We start from the raw sequence: 18,714 nt of genomic DNA, 5'->3' as shown, positions 1-18,714 counted from the left end.
TCCACTGAGCCAAACCGGCTAGGGCGGGGCTGTACTCTTGACCTCTCTGATTTATATGTGAGGAGCCATAGGTCTTGTCCCACATGACTGTGATAGTTTTGGAGCATAACTGAATTACATTTATATACATATACACCAGAATGTACATACCCAGAAAAGCATCGCCTCTTTTGAGGTAGTCTTCGTTAAGACCAGGCACAGATTCCACAGTGTCATCAAAGCCACTTTTGGAATGAACTGATGCATAAGTGCCTTCAGACTTAGTTGTCAAGATAACAAGAGAACGGTTGTCATTTTTTAGCCACACCTCAACATGCCTGTCCATCCGTCTCTGCAGTAGTTCATGCTGCGTATGTTTACTGAGACTTATGCCAGACTGCGGGGCGCTGGGTTACACCTGCAGCATACAGATGTGCCCATTCTTGTCAATTGCAGTGAAAAAACTCAAATGATAAGACAAGGCCTTTTGGTCATGTTTTAGACAGAGATCTCATTATTGGGACAAATAAAAAATGTCAGGCTACTTTAAGATGATGATACCTGATCTATTTTGGAAGATTCAGTTTTCTGAAAGCTTATTACTTCTATTAATTAACAATAAATAAAAGTAATTATTCTAAAGTTTCTAATCATACTTATGGTTTTGACTCCCTGATTTACCTGTTTGTCCCTAAGAGATTACTGGAGTGGGGTGGGGGAGGGGTTCTAGGGAATAAGTGAAAAGTGTTCTGACAGTTTTGAGAGGATCATGAAACCGATTCAGCTGTTCTGGAGATAGCTTGGCAGCATCTATGTAAACATTGCTTCTAGTTTTACATTTAGGAATTTATCTTTATTTCATATATTTTTACTAATTTCAGAGAGGAAGGGAGAGGGAGAGAGATATAGAAACAAAAATGATGAGAATCATTGATCGGCTGCCTCCTGCATGCCCCCCACTGGGGATGGAGCCCACAACCCTGGCATGTGCCTTTAAGCAGAATCAAACCCGGGACCCTTCAATCCACAGGCCAGCACTCTGTCCACTGAACCAAACCAGTTAGGGCATAGGAATTTATCTTTTAAGTCACAAAAGAGCCCTAGCCGGTTTGGCTCAGTGGATAGAGCATCAGCTTGTAAACTAAAGGGTCCTGGGTTTGATTCTGGTTAAGGGCATGTACCTTGGTTCCAGGCTCCTCCCTGGCCCAGGTCCTGGTCAGGGCTCTTGCAGGAGGCAACCAATTGATGTGTTTCTCTCACATCGATGTTTGTCTCTGTCTTTCCCTCTCTTCCCCACTCTCCCTAAAAATCAATGGAAAAATATCCCCAGGTGAGGATTAACAATAAAAAAAAAACAAGAAGATATGCACTTATCCATGCCAACCACATTTAAAAAAAAAGTCACAGAAGAATACAGGGACTGTGTATAAATGCTGTTTTTGCTAAGCATTGTAATAGAGAGCAGTCAGAAGCAACCTAAATGTCAGTCCGGAGGATATTGCTTAAATTATGATACATCCATGCAGTGGATACCATGTAACCATTACCAGGATTGAGGTAGTATTTATACATGATAATGTATCACAGAGCCTCATAGCATAGAGAGTTCGGCCCAGTTTGTCCAGAAAGGGGAGTCTGTGCGTCCCTGTATGGATATGTTTGTATGCACATAACATTTTCTGGGAGGGTATACAGAAGTGTTAAGCAATGCTTACCTACCCTGGGAGTATGGGAGGCTTTAATGGTTTATTTTTAATGGCATGCTTGAATTTCTTTATAAGCATACTATATTTTATTATCTAAAGTGCTTTGCAAAACAATGGTAGTTTTCAGAGTCTACAACAGGGGTCCTCAAACTTTTTAAACAGGGGGCCAGTTCACTGTCCCTCAGACCGTTGGAGGGCCGGACTATAGTTTAAAAAAAAACTATGAACAAATTCCTATGCACACTGCACATATCTTATTTTGAAGTAAAAAAACAAAACGGGAACAAATACAATATTTGTATTTGCATGTGGCCCGCGGGCCGTAGTTTGAGGACCCCCTGGTCTACAACAAAGATATGCCGTTATGGAAATTGGCGTCCTTTGGACATGAGTTGCTAGGATCTATGATCTCCTCCGGAAAGCTCAATGTCTGTTTCCGTCCTGGGCCACTGAATCCAGAATTGGAGGGGCCCAGGGAAGTACTTGTCATCTCAAACAGTAGTTGTCTTTCATGCTACTTGGGCTAGCCCTTTCCCACTTCCCAGGGGTCTTTGTGTGCCTGGGAGGCCCCCGCCTGGCCTTTTCTGTTCTGGACTAGAGAGAAAGACCCTAGGAGGTGGAAGTTTGTGGTGGAGCGGGACATGGACCCAGAGCTGCTGTGTGCATGTAGGGATTCTAGTTTTTTAAAAACCCTTTCTGATACATAAGGTTAGCTTTGGGAAACAGAAGGTCTGGCTTTTTTCTCTATTATTAAATGAAGGGATCGATTTCTATTATGGAAAACTGAAAATACAGAAAAATAGGAAATTGTCTGTAATTCTTCTCTAATCTGGCTCCTATTAAGCTTTAAAATATTAAGTTGTAATAGAGAAAAATCAGAAGCAACCTAAATGTCAGTCAGGAGGGTCTTGCTTAAATTATGATACATCCATACAATGGAATACCATGTGACCATTACCGAGACTGAGGTAGTAGTTACACTACCATGCACAGATCAGCCCGCTTCCCCAGAATCTCCCCTCTGGCCCTTTCCTGTCACTTCCTCCCCAAGGGTAATCACTGTCCCAAAACTAATATTTTAGAACTTTTACCATACCCATGGAAGTAGGTGGTTTTTTTAAATTGATTTTGGAGAGAAAGGAAGGGAGAGAGGGAGAAACATCGATGTGAAAGAAGCATTGATTTGTTGCCTTCCGTATGCACCCCAACCGGGGATCGACCCCACCATCCAGGTATGTGCCCTGACCGGAAACCCCTTGGTGTATGGGATGACACTGCAACCAACCGACTGCCCAGTCAGGGTGCAGAGTTGTTGTTATTGTTTTTTTTACTTCAATTGTAATGATGCTATCTGTATATTTTCTGATTTTCTTTTAAATATTAAAAATTATTTTTCTTATAAAAGCAATTCATAGTCATTGTTGATAAATTAGAAAACTCAAATTAAGGAGGAAACTAAAAATCACCTATGATCCCACCATCCTGAAATGACCTATGTCACTTGCAACTTCCTGATCTTGTCTTTTGAACTGACTCATTTTTAATTTTTGTAACAATGGGATTATATTTTAATTATTGTACAACATCCTTTTTAAAACAATATGTTTATATTTATTTTAGAGAGAGAGAGAAGAAGGGAGAGGGGGAGAGAGAGAGAGAGAGAGAAACATCCATCGGCTGCCCTCTGCACGCCCCCTACTGGGGATGGAGTCCAAACCCAGGCCTATGCCCTGACCAGGAATCAAACCAGCAACCTCTTGGTGTATAGGGTGACGCTCAATCCCTTGAGCCACACCTGCCAGGCACAACATCCTTTTTTAAAAACATACTTTAACTATGTTTCCATTACATGTTATTATTATTTTAGTGGTTTTTATTTTTAATTTTTATGTTTTTATTGATTTGAGATAGAGAGGAAGGGAGAAAGAGAAAAACATTTATCGGCTGCCTCTGGCAATTGGGGATCAAACCTGCAATCTGGGTATGTGCCCTGACCAGGAATCGAATCAGTGACCTTTTGGTACATGGGGCAACGTTCAACCAACTGAGCCACGCCGGCCAGGGCGCATGTTAATTTTTTAAGGCAGTATTCTATTATGTGTATGTTTGTACTGTTACGTGTTTAAACAATACTATATTGTCATATATTTATCTGTATCCTTGCCTTGAATTTAAATACTGATTCATTTTCTTGATAAATCCTTAGAAATAGAATTGCTGGAACCAAAGGCACATACATTTTTTAAATTGTACCCAATGAGTCCTACTTGTTTAATATAACAGTTACACTCTTATTGTATACCACCTTTTACTCCTGATAGCCATCCTCTTTTCCTGGAAATTGGCACAGAAGGTCAGCCAACAGTGGCTTAAGAGGAGCAAAGAGCCCTAGCCAGTTTGGCTCAGTGGATAGAACATCGGCCTGCGGACTGAGTAGTCCCAGGTTCAATTCCGGTCAAGGGCACATGCCTGGGTTGCAGGCTCCATCCCCAGTTGGGGGTGTGCAGGAGGCAGCCGATCAATGATTTTCTCTTATCATTGATGTTTCTATCTCTCTCTCCCTCTCCTTTCCTCTCTGAATTTTTAAATAAAAATATATTTAAAAAAAAGAGGAGCAAAGAACTACATAAATAATGAGAAACAGCGGCTACTTAATGCATCAGAATAAATTTGTAGAATGAGTCAAGTTCAATTTATCAAAAACCCATGCAAATCCTGGACCCCCAGATTATAATATTCTTTTTTGAAGTCTTAATAGCAAAGCATTATACAGCTTTGCATAAACTCTTCTGAGGGGCATATGCATTTAAAATTTTTTATGCTGATGTATTTAAGTATTTTCCAAACAGCATACCATATTAATTATTCCGTATGTATTTCTAGTAACATTTTTTCTATATAACCAAAATAACAATTATTACTCCTAAAAACTTTATTTCTTAATATCATATATCTGGTGAATATTCAAATTCCCTTACTTAAAATGTCTTTTATAAAAGATTTGTTACCTTTACAACTATCTACTATTAGGCATTCATATTCATTTAAAAAACTTCTGACACACTTCACTTCCACTCTAGGTATATGAAAACATTTCTTGCCCCAAACATTTGCCAACTTTAGAAATTACTGTTTTTGGCACTTTATATTCTTTATTTTAAATACTATCTCTGTGTTAGAAAATATTCAAAAACATTTAAACAGGGATAGGTGGCATTCCATCAAGTAGGTATGGCAGATTCTGGCTCCTGGGGCCCCTGTGGCTGGCCCGTTAGCATTTTGGTTCTTCCTGCCTGTGGACAACCAGGTGTGGTGGAGCTGATGGCTGTGGATTTGCCTTATGAGTTCCTGTGTTCTCCCTCCTCTACATCAGAATCCACCTCACTGCCTGGAGATTACGCCACCATCTTCAGAAAAGCTGGTCTCAGTAATGCGATTAAGTGACCTCTCTACAGAGGATGACGACTCGGGTCACTGTAAAATGAACCATTATGATAAGAAGATTGACAGTTTAATGAACGCAGTCGGTTGTCTCAAATCTGAGGTGAGGGGTGTGGGAGGCTGGGACAGCTAGAACCCTGAGGTGGTGTGGGACTTCCCAGGTGTGTTCCTGGTGGGCACTTCCTTCCGGCTGCCTCTCTGCAGGCCACCCACACAGCTCTGCCCAGAACTTCGGGTGCCCCTGGCATTCGAATTGGGGACCTGGGATCCCTCTCCATCAAACACTTAGCCTGGCCGCCCTGACCGGCCTGGTGCTCTGTGTGGATGGTGGCCTCTAATGCCACCGAGGAACCTGGAGTAGTCGTGTCCCTGAAGGGAGATTGTTCTCAGTTGCTGGACGGTGTCTGGGTGGAATGTGGCAATGGGAACGGAAACAACCTGGAAGACCATGGCCCCCAACTAGGAAGTTGGCGTTGCTGGTGTGAAACCCAGGCCTTCACTGCTACTGTGGCCTGTGCCTCTAATCCCCCCCGGCCCCCCGCACTCGGGGCCCTGGGCCCTCCTAGAGAACCTGGGCGGGTGGCCTGGCAACAGTCCCTCCTTCCGCCGTAGCCACAGCACAGGGGCCTCTGTCACACCTCCCTCCAGTGGAACCACGGCCTATAGCCTGGCTCTTTCCCCACCCAGCAGGCCCCTCGGGCTGACTGTACTCAGTCTCCTCAGTAAGAGGGAATGAGAGGAACAGTGTGTTCCCTGAGTCTTTGTGACAACGAGCTAAGATTTCACCCAATGCACTGAGTACCTATGTAGCTGTCACTAGGTGGGCCTCACATGTGGCAGGAAGGAGGGGCCGTCCCTCAGTGGCCCCACCTGCTGCCCATGGACAGGTCAAGATGCAGAAGGGTGAGCGTCAGATGGCTAAGAGGTTCCTAGAAGAGCGGAAGGAGGAACTGGAGGAGGTGGCCCACGAGCTGGCTGAGACCGAGCATGAGAACACAGTGTTGAGGCACAACATCGAGCGCATCAAGGAGGAGAAGGACTTCACCATGTAAGGCCCTGCCCTGGACCCCAGCCCTCCTCAGGAAGAGGGACCCTTTCTGGGAAAAGGGACACTTAAGGGGAGTCCTGTAGGTGGCGAGGAGTTAGGCAGGTGGATGCTGGGGAACATCTCGTGTGAGGGCCCCAAGATGGGAGGGTTCTGTGACAGAGAGGGAAAGCAGGCCAGAGTGAGGAGGGTGGGTGGGCAGAGGGCAAGGGGTGCCATGGAGCTCGTCAGGGGCTGGCTCTTAGCCACTTGGAGGAGTTTGCATTGAGGGCAATAGGGAGCCGTGGAAGGGTTTCAAAGCAGGAAATGGTGTAAGCAGATTTGACTCCAGTGTGGAGAGTGGATGGGAGGGCTCAAGAGCTGATCTGAAGATGGTTAAGAGGCCAGGGCAGTGGCCGGGGCAGGACAAGTAGGTGGCACCATGTGGCCTGATGTGGAAGCCCTGCTTTGGTGCCCAGGTGTCTTTCTAGGCCACTTGGACCAGAAAGCTACCTCTTCCCCCTCCCCCACGGTTCCTTGACTAGGAGGTGAGGCTCACAGGGCATTGTGAGGCGAGCCTCAGAGCTCCAGGGGGGCTGGGGCCTGAGAGGCTGAGAGTCCTCCTTTCTGGCCCCAGGCTTCAGAAGAAACACCTCCAGCAAGAGAAGGAGTGCCTCATGTCCAAGCTGGTGGAGGCGGAAATGGATGGGGCTGCCGCAGCCAAGCAAGTCATGGCCCTGAAGGATACCATCGGGAAGCTGAAGACGGTGGGTGGTAGGCAGAGCAGCCTAGCCTTGTTACTGGGCCCCGAGAGGGGGCAGCCACAAGCGAGGGTGGGGGCTTTACGCAGTCATCAGGCTGACTTTGTGACATCTCCAGGCGGGGGAAGGGCACACTGAACTCCTCAGTTCCCATCCCCCACCCTCAGGTCCATGGCCAGACCCTTAAGGATGACCTCTGGTGGCCAGGGCCTCTGAGGAGACCTCGTCATGGGTCTCTTGGGATCACCCCACCACCTGATTCCTGCAAGTACAGTATCAGCCACCAGGTGGTGTCGTCTGCTTCCTCTAGGAAGCTTGCCTTGACTACACTCACCCACACTGAGTTTCCCCACTATCGCTGTCAGCAGGCTCAGATCCTGCCCATCCTTCCAGGTCCAAGACCTCCAGGAATCCTGTCCTTGCCATCCTGACCCTGTACACAGCCCAGGTCGTTGCTGGGCTTCCGGGCACCAGTACCTCTTAAGTCCTGGTGTGGCCTGCCTCTGCCAGCTCCTCCCTTCTCTCCCTGTACCATGTAAGGCTTCTTGCTGTCTTCCAGGAAAAACAAATGACCTGTACGGACATCAACACCCTGACGAGGCAGAAGGAACTTCTCCTGCAGAAGCTGAGCACATTTGAGGAGACCAACCGCACCCTCCGAGACCTACTGAAGGATCAGCACGGCAAAGAGGTGAGCTCCCGGCTCCAGCCCCACCGTGGGCGCCCGACTAAGGTCCTTCCCTAGCACCACATGCCCATCCTCTCTGAGCCTCAGTCTCCTCTTCTGTGAACAAATAATACTCTTGGTGAATGACCCGAGTGGGCTGTCGAAAGATTTGACAAAATCATTCACATTGAGTGTTGGCCCCTGGTGGACCTGGAAGCTGGACTGGGCTGCACAGAAAGGACCTTGGGAGCCAAGAGAAGGGCAGTGGGGAGTCGGGGAGGAGTTCAGCCCGTTCCAGAGTCGTGCAGCAATACAGGGAGAGCACTAGACCTGAGCTTTGGGGGAGTAGAAGAACGACTAACTGCTGGCGGACACAGATTGTGTGGTATCACTTCATCTTCTGAAAAGATGGTCAGTGAAATATGTTTTATGTTAGAAAATGATTCTGAAAAGACTGACAGCTATAAACATCCATCTTCCTGTTTGGTTCAAACCAAAGGGTTACCAAAGATCTCAAAGTCCCTGTGCTGTTGAAATGATGACACTTTTCTTAGTTGAGTGTCTTTTTGTCCCGATATTGTCAACTTTTCTTGTTTTTACTTTTTAAAATTAATGTTTAAAATGAGTAATAATATGTGGTGTTCAGCATTCCAAACAAAACCTTGTCCACATCGTTAAATCCCTCTTGTGTCTTCTTTGGCAGTAACCCCTCATCTCCCTTCCTTCAGGGACCTTTATCTCAAATCTGATAGTTTTATCATCTGCGTATGTATCTTTAAGCAACATTTGGTATTGTTGAGCATGTTTTCAAACTTTACATAAATGGTATTATTCCACATATGTTCTATTGAGCTTGCTTTTTTCACTCAATATTTTTATGAGATTGATCCTTTTTTTTTCCTTGTGGCTTAAGGTAATTAATTTTCACTGCTATGTCCTATCTTATGACAATACCACAATTTGTGTGTCCATTCTTCTGTTGGTGGAGACCTACTTTCAGATCTTTGCTATCACAGGTGGTGTTATTTGAGCATCAGTGTACACTATCCCAGTGGGCTTGAGAGTTTCTAGACTATATTTCTATGAATTGTACTAGTTACAGAGAAATTATTTCCTTAAAATTGTAATAACTTTTATTTCTAGCTCAGTGTTCTCGGGTGGGTGGTTTTTACCTCTCTGATTTGTGGCAGCTAAAATGCCCTGCAGAAAGCCTCCTCTTGGTACATGCCCAGTGGTGTCTATTTTAGTTGCAAAACCTGGGACCAACCTTATTACCCAGAGGTTATGGGGAGAGTTTAAAAATAATGCAGTGGCACGTTAGAGACAGAAAGCAGAGAAGAGGTGGCCGGGGAGGGGAATGGAGGCTGGCTGCTTAACAGGTCGTGGTGAGGACTGCCTCCGAATGTTCTGTATGCCACAGAATTTTATACTCAGTAGTTAAAATGGCACAGTTTATGTTGTAAGTGTTTTACCGCGTAAAAAAAAATAATAGTGAAATGTACCAAAAACCATTGAATTGTACATTTTAAATGGGTGAGTTGTATGGTAGCTGAATTTATATCTTAGTAAAACTATTTAAAAAAATCAAGGTGTAGCACAAAAGCAGTATAATAACATTTTGGTAAAATTACACATGAATTAGAGTGGAAGGGAAGGTAAAGGTAGGGAGAGAGAAATATCGATGTGTGAGAGACACATTGATTGATTAGTTTCCATAGGTACCCTGATCGGGGCCTGGCTTCAAACCTGTAGCCCATGCTCATGCCCTTGATGGGGAATTAAACCTGTGACCCTTCAGTGCACAGGCTGATGCTCTAACCACTGAGCAACCAGCCACGGCAAAAGAAAATTTTTTTAAATTGATTTTGAGAAAGAGGGAGGGGCAGGAAAGGAGAAAGAGAAACATCAATTTGTTGTCCCATTATTTATTCATTCATTGGTTGATCATTGCATTTACTCTGACGTGGGATAGAACCTACAACCTTGGCGTATAGGGAATTGGAATTATGGCTAAACTAGTGGCCTGGTGCATGAAGTTTGTGCACATTAAAAGGGAATTAATTAGAGGGAATCCTCCTATCTAATAAAAGAGTAACATGCAAATTGACCATAACGCCAACACACAAGAGGACCACCCCATGTGGTCAAAGATGGGGGCTGCCCGGGAGAAACCAAGATGGCGGCATAGGTAAACACTGGAAATTGCTGCCTCCCACAACAACTTCAAAAATACAACTAAAAGACAAAACGGACATCATCCAGAACTACACAGGAAGACTGGCTGAGTGGAAATTCTACAACTAGAAGGAAAGAGAAAAGCACACTGAGACTCAGAGGAGGTGTGGAAGTAAAGTGCAGAGGTACGGAGGCGCACATGGCAAGAGCTGGCAACTGAGGACACGGCTGTCTTTTTGAATCGGGAGGGAGTCACAAGCCCTCAACTGCTCTGAACTCCAGTTCCGGGTGAATCTCTGGGGACCCAGACTCATACAGGGAGAAACTGGACTGTCTGACAGCGGGCGAACTCGGAACTCGAGAGCGGCTTTATCTCAAAGGTGCTTGCAGCGATTACCGGGACACTGAGACTCGGGCCTCTTAGGGCAGGGCTGAGGATCAGCCATAGCTGTTTGTTCCGCCCTGTTGATTCCCTGAGACCCCGCCCCACCCAAGCTATGGCAGAGGCTTTTGCATATGAATGCCCTGCCCCTTTGCAATCTGAAAATTACCTAACAAACTGCAGCTGGGCCAGACAGACCCAGAACTTCCAAGAGAAGGCCAAGGCCCCACAGCAGCTTGCATTGCTTCACAGCTGGGCCTCATCTGGGCACCTCCAAACCCCAAACAAGGAAGGGGAATCTGCAGATCTCTTCGTAGCTCCTGCTGGGTAACCTCAGGCAGAGGCTAAATTAGCACCTCCTTAGATCCAAGAGCCAGTGTACCCAGTGGTCAGAGTGGGACCATCCAGATTACAACTCCTCAGATCCATAAGGGACACACTCAGGGGGCAGACTCAGTGAGCACCAAAGCCCCACTGAAGCAAGTCTTGCCCCAGAAGGGTGTCTTCAGCACAGAAGTTCTCCCACCTTAGACACAGCTGATTCTCACAGCCAGTTGGCCTGGAGGTCAATTCCTCCCAGTGATACCTATAACAATCAAGGCTTAACTACAATAAGACTGTGCACAAGGCCCACAAAGGGGTGCACCAAGAGTGTCCACCTCAGGTAATTGGGGAGGCTGAGACACTGGGCTCTATAGGACACCTAGCACAAAAAGCCACTCTACCAACACAGGGAAGCACAAAAAATGTGGAGACAAAGAAACAGGTCACAAATGACAGAAATGGAGGAAAGCAAACTACTGGATATAGAGTTCAAAACCACGGTTATAAAGTTTTTCAAGAATTTTCTAGAAGCCGCCGATAAATTTAGTGAGACCCTGGAGGATATGAAAAAAGACCAACTGGAAATTAAGCATACACTGACTGAAATAAAGAATAATATACAGAGATCCAACAGCAGACAAGAGGATCCCAAGAATCAAGTCAAAGATTTGAAATATGAAGAAGCAAAAAATACCCAACCGGAAATGCAAAAAGAATCCAAAAATATGAAGATAGTGTAAGGAGCCTCTGGGACAACTTCAAGCGCACCAACATCCGAATTATAGGGGTGCCAGAAGGAGGGAGAGAGCAAGATATTGAAAACCTATTTGAAGAAATAATGACAGAAAACTTCCCCTACCTGGTGAAAGAAATAGACTTACAAGTCCAGGATGCACAAAGAACCCTAAACAAAAGGAATCCAAAGAGGACCACACCAAGACACATCATAATTAAAATGCCAAGGGCAAAAGACAAAGAGAGATTCTTTATTATTATTTTTTTAAAATATATTTTACTGATTTTTTACAGAGAGGAGGGGAGAGGGACAGAGAGTTAGAAACATCGATGAGAGAGAAACACCAATCAGCTGCCTCCTGCACACTCCCCACCGGGGATGTGCCCGAAACCAAGGCACATGCCCTTGACCGGAATCGAACCTGGGACCCTTCAGTCCACAGGCTGACGCTCTATCCACTGAGCTAAACTGGCTAGGGCCAAAGAGAGATTCTTAAAAGCAGCAAGAGAAAAACAGTCAGTTACCTACAAGGGAGTACTCATACGACTGTCAGCTGATTTCTCAACAGAAACTATGCAGGCCAGAAGGGAATGGCAAGAAATATTCAAAGTGATGAATACCAAGAACCTACACCAAGATTACTTTATCCAGCAAAGCTATCATTCAGAATTGAAGGTCAGATAAAGAGCTTCACAGATAAGAAAAAGCTAAAGGAGTTCATCACCACCAAACCAGTATTATATGAAATTCTGAAAGGTATTTTTTTTTTAATATTTTTTATTTATTTTTTACAGAGAGGAAGGGAGAGAGATAGTTAGAAACACCGATGAGAGAGAAACATCGATCAGCTGCCTCCTGCACATCTCCTACTGGGGATGTGCCCGCAACCCAGGTACATGTCCTTGACCAGAATCGAACCTGGGACCTTTCAGTCCACAGGCCGACGCTCTATCCACTGAGCCAAACCGGTTTCGGCTGAAAGGTATTTTTTTTTTTTTTTTCAAAATATATTTTATTGATTTTTTACAGAGAGGAAGGGAGAGAGATAGAGAGTTAGAAACATCGATGAGAGAGAAACATCGACCAGCTGCCTCCTGCACATCTCCCACTGGGGATATGCCCGCAACCAAGGTACATGCCCTTGACTGGAATCGAACCCGGGACCTTTCAGTCCGCAGGCCGACGCTCTATCCACCGAGCCAAACCGGTTTCGGCAGAAAGGTATTTTTTAAGAAGAGGAAGAAGAAAAAGGTAAAGAGAAAAATTATGAACAGCAAATACATATCTATCAACAAATGAATCTAAAAATCAAGTGAATAAAAAATCTGATGAACAGAGTAAACTGGTGAATATAATAGAACCAGGGGCATAGAAAGGGAGTGGACTGACAATTCTTGGGGGGGAAAGGGGTGTGGTGGTGTAGGAAGAGACTGGACAAAAATCGTACACCTATGGATGAGGACAGTGGGAAGGGTAAGGGCAGAGGGTGGGGTGGGAACTGGGTGGAGGAGAGCTATGGGGGGGACAAAAGAGGAACAACTAATAATCTGAACAATAAAGATTTAATTTTAAAAAAATAAATTAAAAAAAAAAAGATGGCTGCCCCCATGTGGATACAAGATGGCCAGCAGGGAAGGGCAGTTGGGGGGACCAGGCCAGCAGGGGGAGGGCAGTTGGGGGGCAACCAGGCCTGCATGGGAGGGCAGCAAGAGAGGACCAGGCCAGCAGGGGAGGGCAGTTGGAGGTAATTGGGCCGGCAGGGAAGTAGTTAGGTGCCGATCAGGCTGGCAGGGGAGTGTTTAGGGGCTGAACAGGCAGAAGTGGTTAGGGGTAATCAGGCAGGCAGGCGAGTGGTTGGAAGCCAGCAGTCCTGAATTGTGAGAGGGATGTCTGACTGCCCATTTAGGCCTGATCCCACACCGGGCAGTCGGACATCCCTTGAGGGGTCCCAGATTGGAGAGGGTGCAGACTGGGCTGAGGAACATACCCTCCCCGCCTCCCCTGTGCATGAATTTTGTGCACTGGGCCTCTAGTATTTTAATATTGCTATTTGCCCTTTATAATGGAAGTGTCAGAGATGAAAGAAAATTAGTAAAATGTATATGAAAATTTAAAAAAAATTACACATGAATCTCTTTCTGTTCCCCAAAAGATAATATATCTCTACGTGTCCTTAAATAAATGCATAGTGGAAGGATGGGCAAGACACTCATCAAACTAATAACAGTAGAACAGGAGTGAGGGGGACGAGCTTTATCTGCTCACTAATATTTCATAGTGAGAATGTAATTTATTACCTTAATAACTAGAAGTGTAATTTTGGAAAAGAGAATCAATAGAATGTAGCCATCTGGGTTTATTGCTTAATGACTCGGCTTTCCCTTTGCCTTCCCTGGAAGGATTCCGGAAGGCTGATGGAGCAACAAGGAGCACTTCTGAAACGGCTGGCAGAGGCAGACTCTGAGAAAGCGGTACGTCAAGTGCCCCTGCCTGCTCTGGTGGTCGCCTCGACAAAGCTGCCAGTGCTGAATGGGGGCAGGAAGGCTGCAGCCCCGCTCTGAGCTTCCTCTGGGCCTTAGTTTCATGATCTGTATAATGGGCTGATGTCCCCTGTCCTACCTGCTCCACTGGGCTTATCTAGTTGATCAGTTGAGAGTTTGAGCCACCAAGCTGGACACCAACCTGAGAGCCGGTGGTGATGATGGAATTACAAATCATGACTGTCTGTCACCTAAATTTTTGTATTTGTATCATGGATTAAAAGCCATCAAAAGGGATGGGCTCTGTCTGGATCACACCCACACCTTTCTTCCCTCTCAGGTGTGCATCTTACTTTTCTCTCCTAAAACTCTAAGGGCCACCAAACTTGCAACCAAGGGAGCAACGAGCAGCAGCAGCTCATCCTGCGTTTCCCACCCGAACCTGCCGCCGAGACCCCTTTTCTCTGCCTTCATGAGCTAACAGCAGCCCCGCCGTAGCTCACTTCTTGCACTGTGACTTTTCCTTCTCAGTGATTCCACACTCCCAGCACGGCCCACTTCTTCCCCAGAGGGCCAGAGCAGCACCGCGTAGTCTCTCTCATTTTGCTGCTTCTGTCCTAGATCGTCAGTGAGCTCTAGCAGTCCCACCTTGGCTCACGTCTTTCCTGTAACATTTCTAGGGAGCCAAAGCAGACCACTGCCTAGGCTTCTGCTCCTTCCACCCTAAGCCCTTCCTTCGTTTCACTGGGGGAAAAGCCATCAAAAGGTATAGACCTTTTTTTTCCAAACATGTCTTTATTGATTTTTAGAGAGAGGGGCAGGGAGAGGGAAAAGGGAGAAATAGAAACATGGATGACAGAAAAACATTGATCAGCTGCCTCCTGCATGCCCACTACTGGGGATTGAGCCCACAAACTGGGCATGTGCCCTGACCGGGAATTGAACCGTCACCCCCTGGTTCATAGGTAGACGCTCGACCACTGAGCCACTCTGGCTGGGCAGGTATAGACCTTTTGACTCAACAATTCCAATTCTAGGAATGCCTCCCAAGGCAGCATGTTCCAGAATTCACTCCATGGAACCCTAAGTTCCTCAAGATGTTAAATGGGTGAATTTTACATTTTACTAGTTACAGTGAAATTATTCTCTTAAAATTGAAATAACTGTTTTATTTACAAAACAAAAGTGGGGAGTGACTCATAGCCAAATTTATTTGAGAAACTGCCAACTGGCCTAAACAAAAGGTACGTGCAACAGGTTTCTTAACTCTAAGACCTTTTGGAGCTTTTGATATATTAGTGCCCAACATGCTTCCCAAGGCATGGCCCTTGGCCCTCAACGCCTCGCTGAGCATCTCTGAGTTCAGCAGTGATGTTGAGGCCTAAACCTGCATTCCCAGCCTGAGAAACCGGGTCAAATTGTGATACATTAATAACTTGAAACATTAAGCTGCTGTTTCAGAAGCTGTGGAAGATTTAATTACATTATGGCAAATGTGGGCGTGTAATTTACTGAACAGAAGAAGCATATGGCTTTTTTGTTGTTGTTAATCCTCATCTGACGATATTTTTTCCACTGATTTTTAGAGAGTGTAGAAGGGAGAAAGGTGGGGGTGGGGAGAGAAACATTGATGTAAGAGAGACACATCGATTGGTTACCTCCCGCATGCACCCCACTGGGAGCCAAGGATTGAACCTTTAACCCAGGTATGCGTCCTTGACGGGGAATCGAACCTGGGATCTTTCAGTATGTGGGGTAATGCTCTACCACTGACCTGCACCAGCCAGGGCAAAGCATATAACTTCCTTTTTGTTATTGTTTTGTTTCGTTTTTTGGTGACGAAACACAGGACCATATAACTTCTTCCTCTTCCTTCTCCTCCTCCTCTTCGTTTTCTTCTTCTTTTCCTTTGAGAGAGAGAGAGAGAAACATCAATGATGAGAGAGAATCATTGGTTGGCTGCCTTCTGCACCCCCCCTACTGGGGGGATCGAGCCTGCAACCCGGGCATATGCCCTTGGCCGGAATCGAACCTGGAACCCTATAGTCCAGCCGTCTCCAAACTTTCGGACCTCACGGACCATCAGTGGTCCACGAACCACCGGTTGGCGACTGCTGCTTTAGTCCGCAGGCCCTATCCACTGAACCAAACTGGCTTGGGCGCATATAACTTCTTTAATGTCTGTTAACAGTGTTCTCTGGGTTGGGTAGCATTTTTGTGTGTTTTTTAGTGTTTTCCACAATTAATGTTACTTTATTTTAAATTACAAAATAAATACATATTTATTGTCCTAAATATTTAATACAGATGTTAGGTGCTTCCCACCAGGGTCTCTGACATGGGCCAGTATATTTGGGACCTTGGGCCCTGGTGGCCAGGCACACAATGGAGTGTCTCTCCTCTCGGGGCTGGGCCTCCTTGCCCTTTCCAGGGAGCTCATGACTGTGTGTGTTCTCTCCAGCGGCTGCTGTTACTGCTGCAAGACAAGGACAAGGAGGTGGAAGAGCTCCTCCAGGAAATACAATGTGAGAAGGTACCATCCCAACAGCTGCTCCCTCTTACTGGCTAGTAGAGCTCAGTGGATACAGTGTGCCCTAGAATTGGAGACCTGGGTTCAAATTCTGGCTCTATCTTTCTCCATCTGTCCAAAGGCTCAAGCAAAGACAGCATCCGAACTCTCCAAGTCCATGGAGTCCATGCGTGGGCATTTGCAGGCACAGCTTCGGAGCAAAGAGGCAGAGAACAGTCGCCTGTGTATGCAGATCAAGGTACCTGCTAGCCCCACCAGGGGCGGGGAGGGAAGTGGGGGCAGGTTCCTGGCAGTCCAAGGGCGGTTGCCTGGCCAAGCCTATCACACTCAGGAAGGTTTTGCCCCAAAGGATTATGGGGCAGCTGCTACCAAAGCTCTTGTGCTTCAGGGAGACTCTGGGACAGTGGCAAGAGCAATGGACCTGGAGGTCTTGAGTGCCCTTCACAGCAGTGACTGGGTTGATTTTCAGGCCCCCAAGCCAATCACTTCATCCCTTAGGCCCTCAGTTCTCCTAACTGCCCCTGGGGAGGAAGGGTGGCCTCAGTGCTGATTGCATCTGTGAACTGGGACTCGCTAAAGTCACAGACCCGCTGAGTGTCAGGGCGAACCACGACTGCTGTGCTGGGAGTTCAAGGAAAGATTCCGGAGGAGTTCTAACATAAGACCTGATGGGCTCAGTGACCCAGGGAGGTGCTGTGGCGAGCCTGCGAAGGGCACTCGTCTCCGGTCTGTGTTAGGGGAGCCCTAACCCCCTGCAGTTTGTGACTCATTCTTACTCCCTCTCCCCCATTCCCTCTTTTCACTGGTCCCTTTTTCCCTCTCTCCCTGGGACTCTCTTGCTCACCTCGTCCCTCTCCTTTCAATCTGCTCCCTGGCCCTCCCCCCCCAGAACCTGGAACGCAGCGGGAACCAGCACAAGGCGGAAGTGGAGGCCATCATGGAGCAGTTGAAGGAACTGAAGCAAAAGGGAGATCGAGACAAAGAGTCCTTAAAGAAGGCCATCCGCGCCCAGAAGGAGCGAGCGGAGAAGAGCGAGGAGTACGCTGAGCAGCTGCACGTGCAACTCGCTGACAAGGTAGCGGCCTCCCTGTGGGGGGCCGGAGATGGGGGGTTAGATAGGTGGGGAGTGGGTGGCGGCCGAATGCAGGTGGTTTGGGTGGATGGAGGTGGCTGGGTGGGTGAATGGAGGGAAAACGGCACCGAGTGGGTGAATGAGCTGATAGGATGGATAGCTGGGTGGAGAGGGAGGCAGAGGGAGGATTAAATGGGTAAAAGGGTAATAAAGAGGTTGGAAGGATGGCTGGACAGTTTAGCCACTTGGATGTTGTGGGTAGGGATGATGATTAAGGAAGGATTAGCAAACAGGGTGCATGTGATTGTTGGAAATCTAAAAGCAACAGCTGGCCTCCTGTCACTCTCGTGCTCTCTAGAGAGGGATTGCAGGAGGGAGGGTTGGGGGTCGGCCAGGGTGACCCAGCCCCCAGCTCCCTCGGCCTGAGCACTCACACCAGGCTGATGGGCCCTGCTGTCCCGTGTTCCAGGATCTTTATGTTGCTGAAGCTTTATCCACTCTGGAGTCATGGAGGACCCGCTACAACCAAGTTGTGAAAGACAAGGGGGACCTCGAGCTGGAAATTATTGTCCTGAATGAGTACGTCTGTGCTGGGAGAGGGAGCGCAGGCCGACTGAGGGAGGTGGGTGTGCGGGGGAAGGAGCCTGGTGGCCCGAGGCAGTCACATCACTCACGTGGCTGACATTTGGTCTCCTCCGGCCAAGGGCTGCATTGGACCGAGATGTGGGCAGCCCTGAGGTGGGCTTTCTGGTTGGACCCCAGGTCCTGGTTCCAGCCCCAGTACCTGCGGTCCTGCCCCCCAAGCAGTCCTGGGGCCAGGCTTCTCTGCTGACAGAGGCTTGGGCCTGGGGTGGGTCCTGATCTGCACACCACGGGAAGTGGGCACGGTCCCATGGTCACCTCACTCCTGTTCTTGGGGATGGGATGGCCGGTAATCCCTGCGTCTCTGCTATTTTGCCAACCAGTCAGTATGTCAGTTAGGGCCTCACTGTACTCTCCAGTGATTACTCAGTCGTTCTCAGTCTCAGCTCTAGTCTTGTGTTCACTCAGTTAAAAATACTGAGCATCTCCTGTATCCCAGGCGATGTGCTGGCCTTCAGGGTTACAGCAGCAGAAACAACAGGTGCAGTCTCTGCTCTCAGGGAGGCTCCACTCAGATGGAGGCGATGGGGCTGCAGAGACCTGGGCTATCTGGGCTGAGAACAGGTCACAGGGGACTGAGTCTCCAGGTCAGGAAAGTCTTCCCTGAGGAAGTGTCTTCTGTTGTATTCAACTCAAGTTAGCAAACATTTCTTAAGAACCTGCTATGTGCCAGGCCCTATGCCAAGTGCTACCCTCAGAAAGTTCTCCCTCTAATGGGAGGAAACAGATCATTACGATAGAAGGATGTGCCGTAACCGGTTTGGCTCAGTGGATAGAGCGTCGGCCTGTGGACTG

At 47.2% G+C, this 18,714-nt stretch overlaps 1 protein-coding gene across 10 annotated transcripts in view; it reads left to right on the top strand.

Moving 5' to 3' along the window:
• The window catches only part of ODF2 (outer dense fiber of sperm tails 2), a 35,009-nt gene that overhangs the window by 5,353 nt on the left and 10,942 nt on the right, over positions 1-18,714 (top strand). For all 10 annotated transcript variants that reach the window (XM_070430546.1, XM_070430548.1, XM_070430544.1 and 7 more), the window contains 9 exons: positions 5,059-5,229; positions 6,014-6,174; positions 6,788-6,917; positions 7,471-7,602; positions 13,595-13,666; positions 16,137-16,208; positions 16,327-16,443; positions 17,095-17,280; positions 17,747-17,856. In XM_070430546.1, the coding sequence (XP_070286647.1) occupies positions 5,059-5,229; positions 6,014-6,174; positions 6,788-6,917; positions 7,471-7,602; positions 13,595-13,666; positions 16,137-16,208; positions 16,327-16,443; positions 17,095-17,280; positions 17,747-17,856 (1,151 nt within the window). The remainder of the gene's footprint in view (positions 1-5,058; positions 5,230-6,013; positions 6,175-6,787; positions 6,918-7,470; positions 7,603-13,594; positions 13,667-16,136; positions 16,209-16,326; positions 16,444-17,094; positions 17,281-17,746; positions 17,857-18,714) is intronic.

Source organism: Myotis yumanensis, unplaced genomic scaffold (assembly GCF_028538775.1).
Source record: "Myotis yumanensis isolate MYYU_CA2020_CCGP unplaced genomic scaffold, mMyoYum1.0.hap1 SCAF_12, whole genome shotgun sequence".
Lineage (NCBI taxonomy): Eukaryota > Metazoa > Chordata > Mammalia > Chiroptera > Vespertilionidae > Myotis > Myotis yumanensis.
Note: the sequence above shows the minus strand (reverse complement) of the source record. Positions and strands in the feature narration are given on the sequence as shown.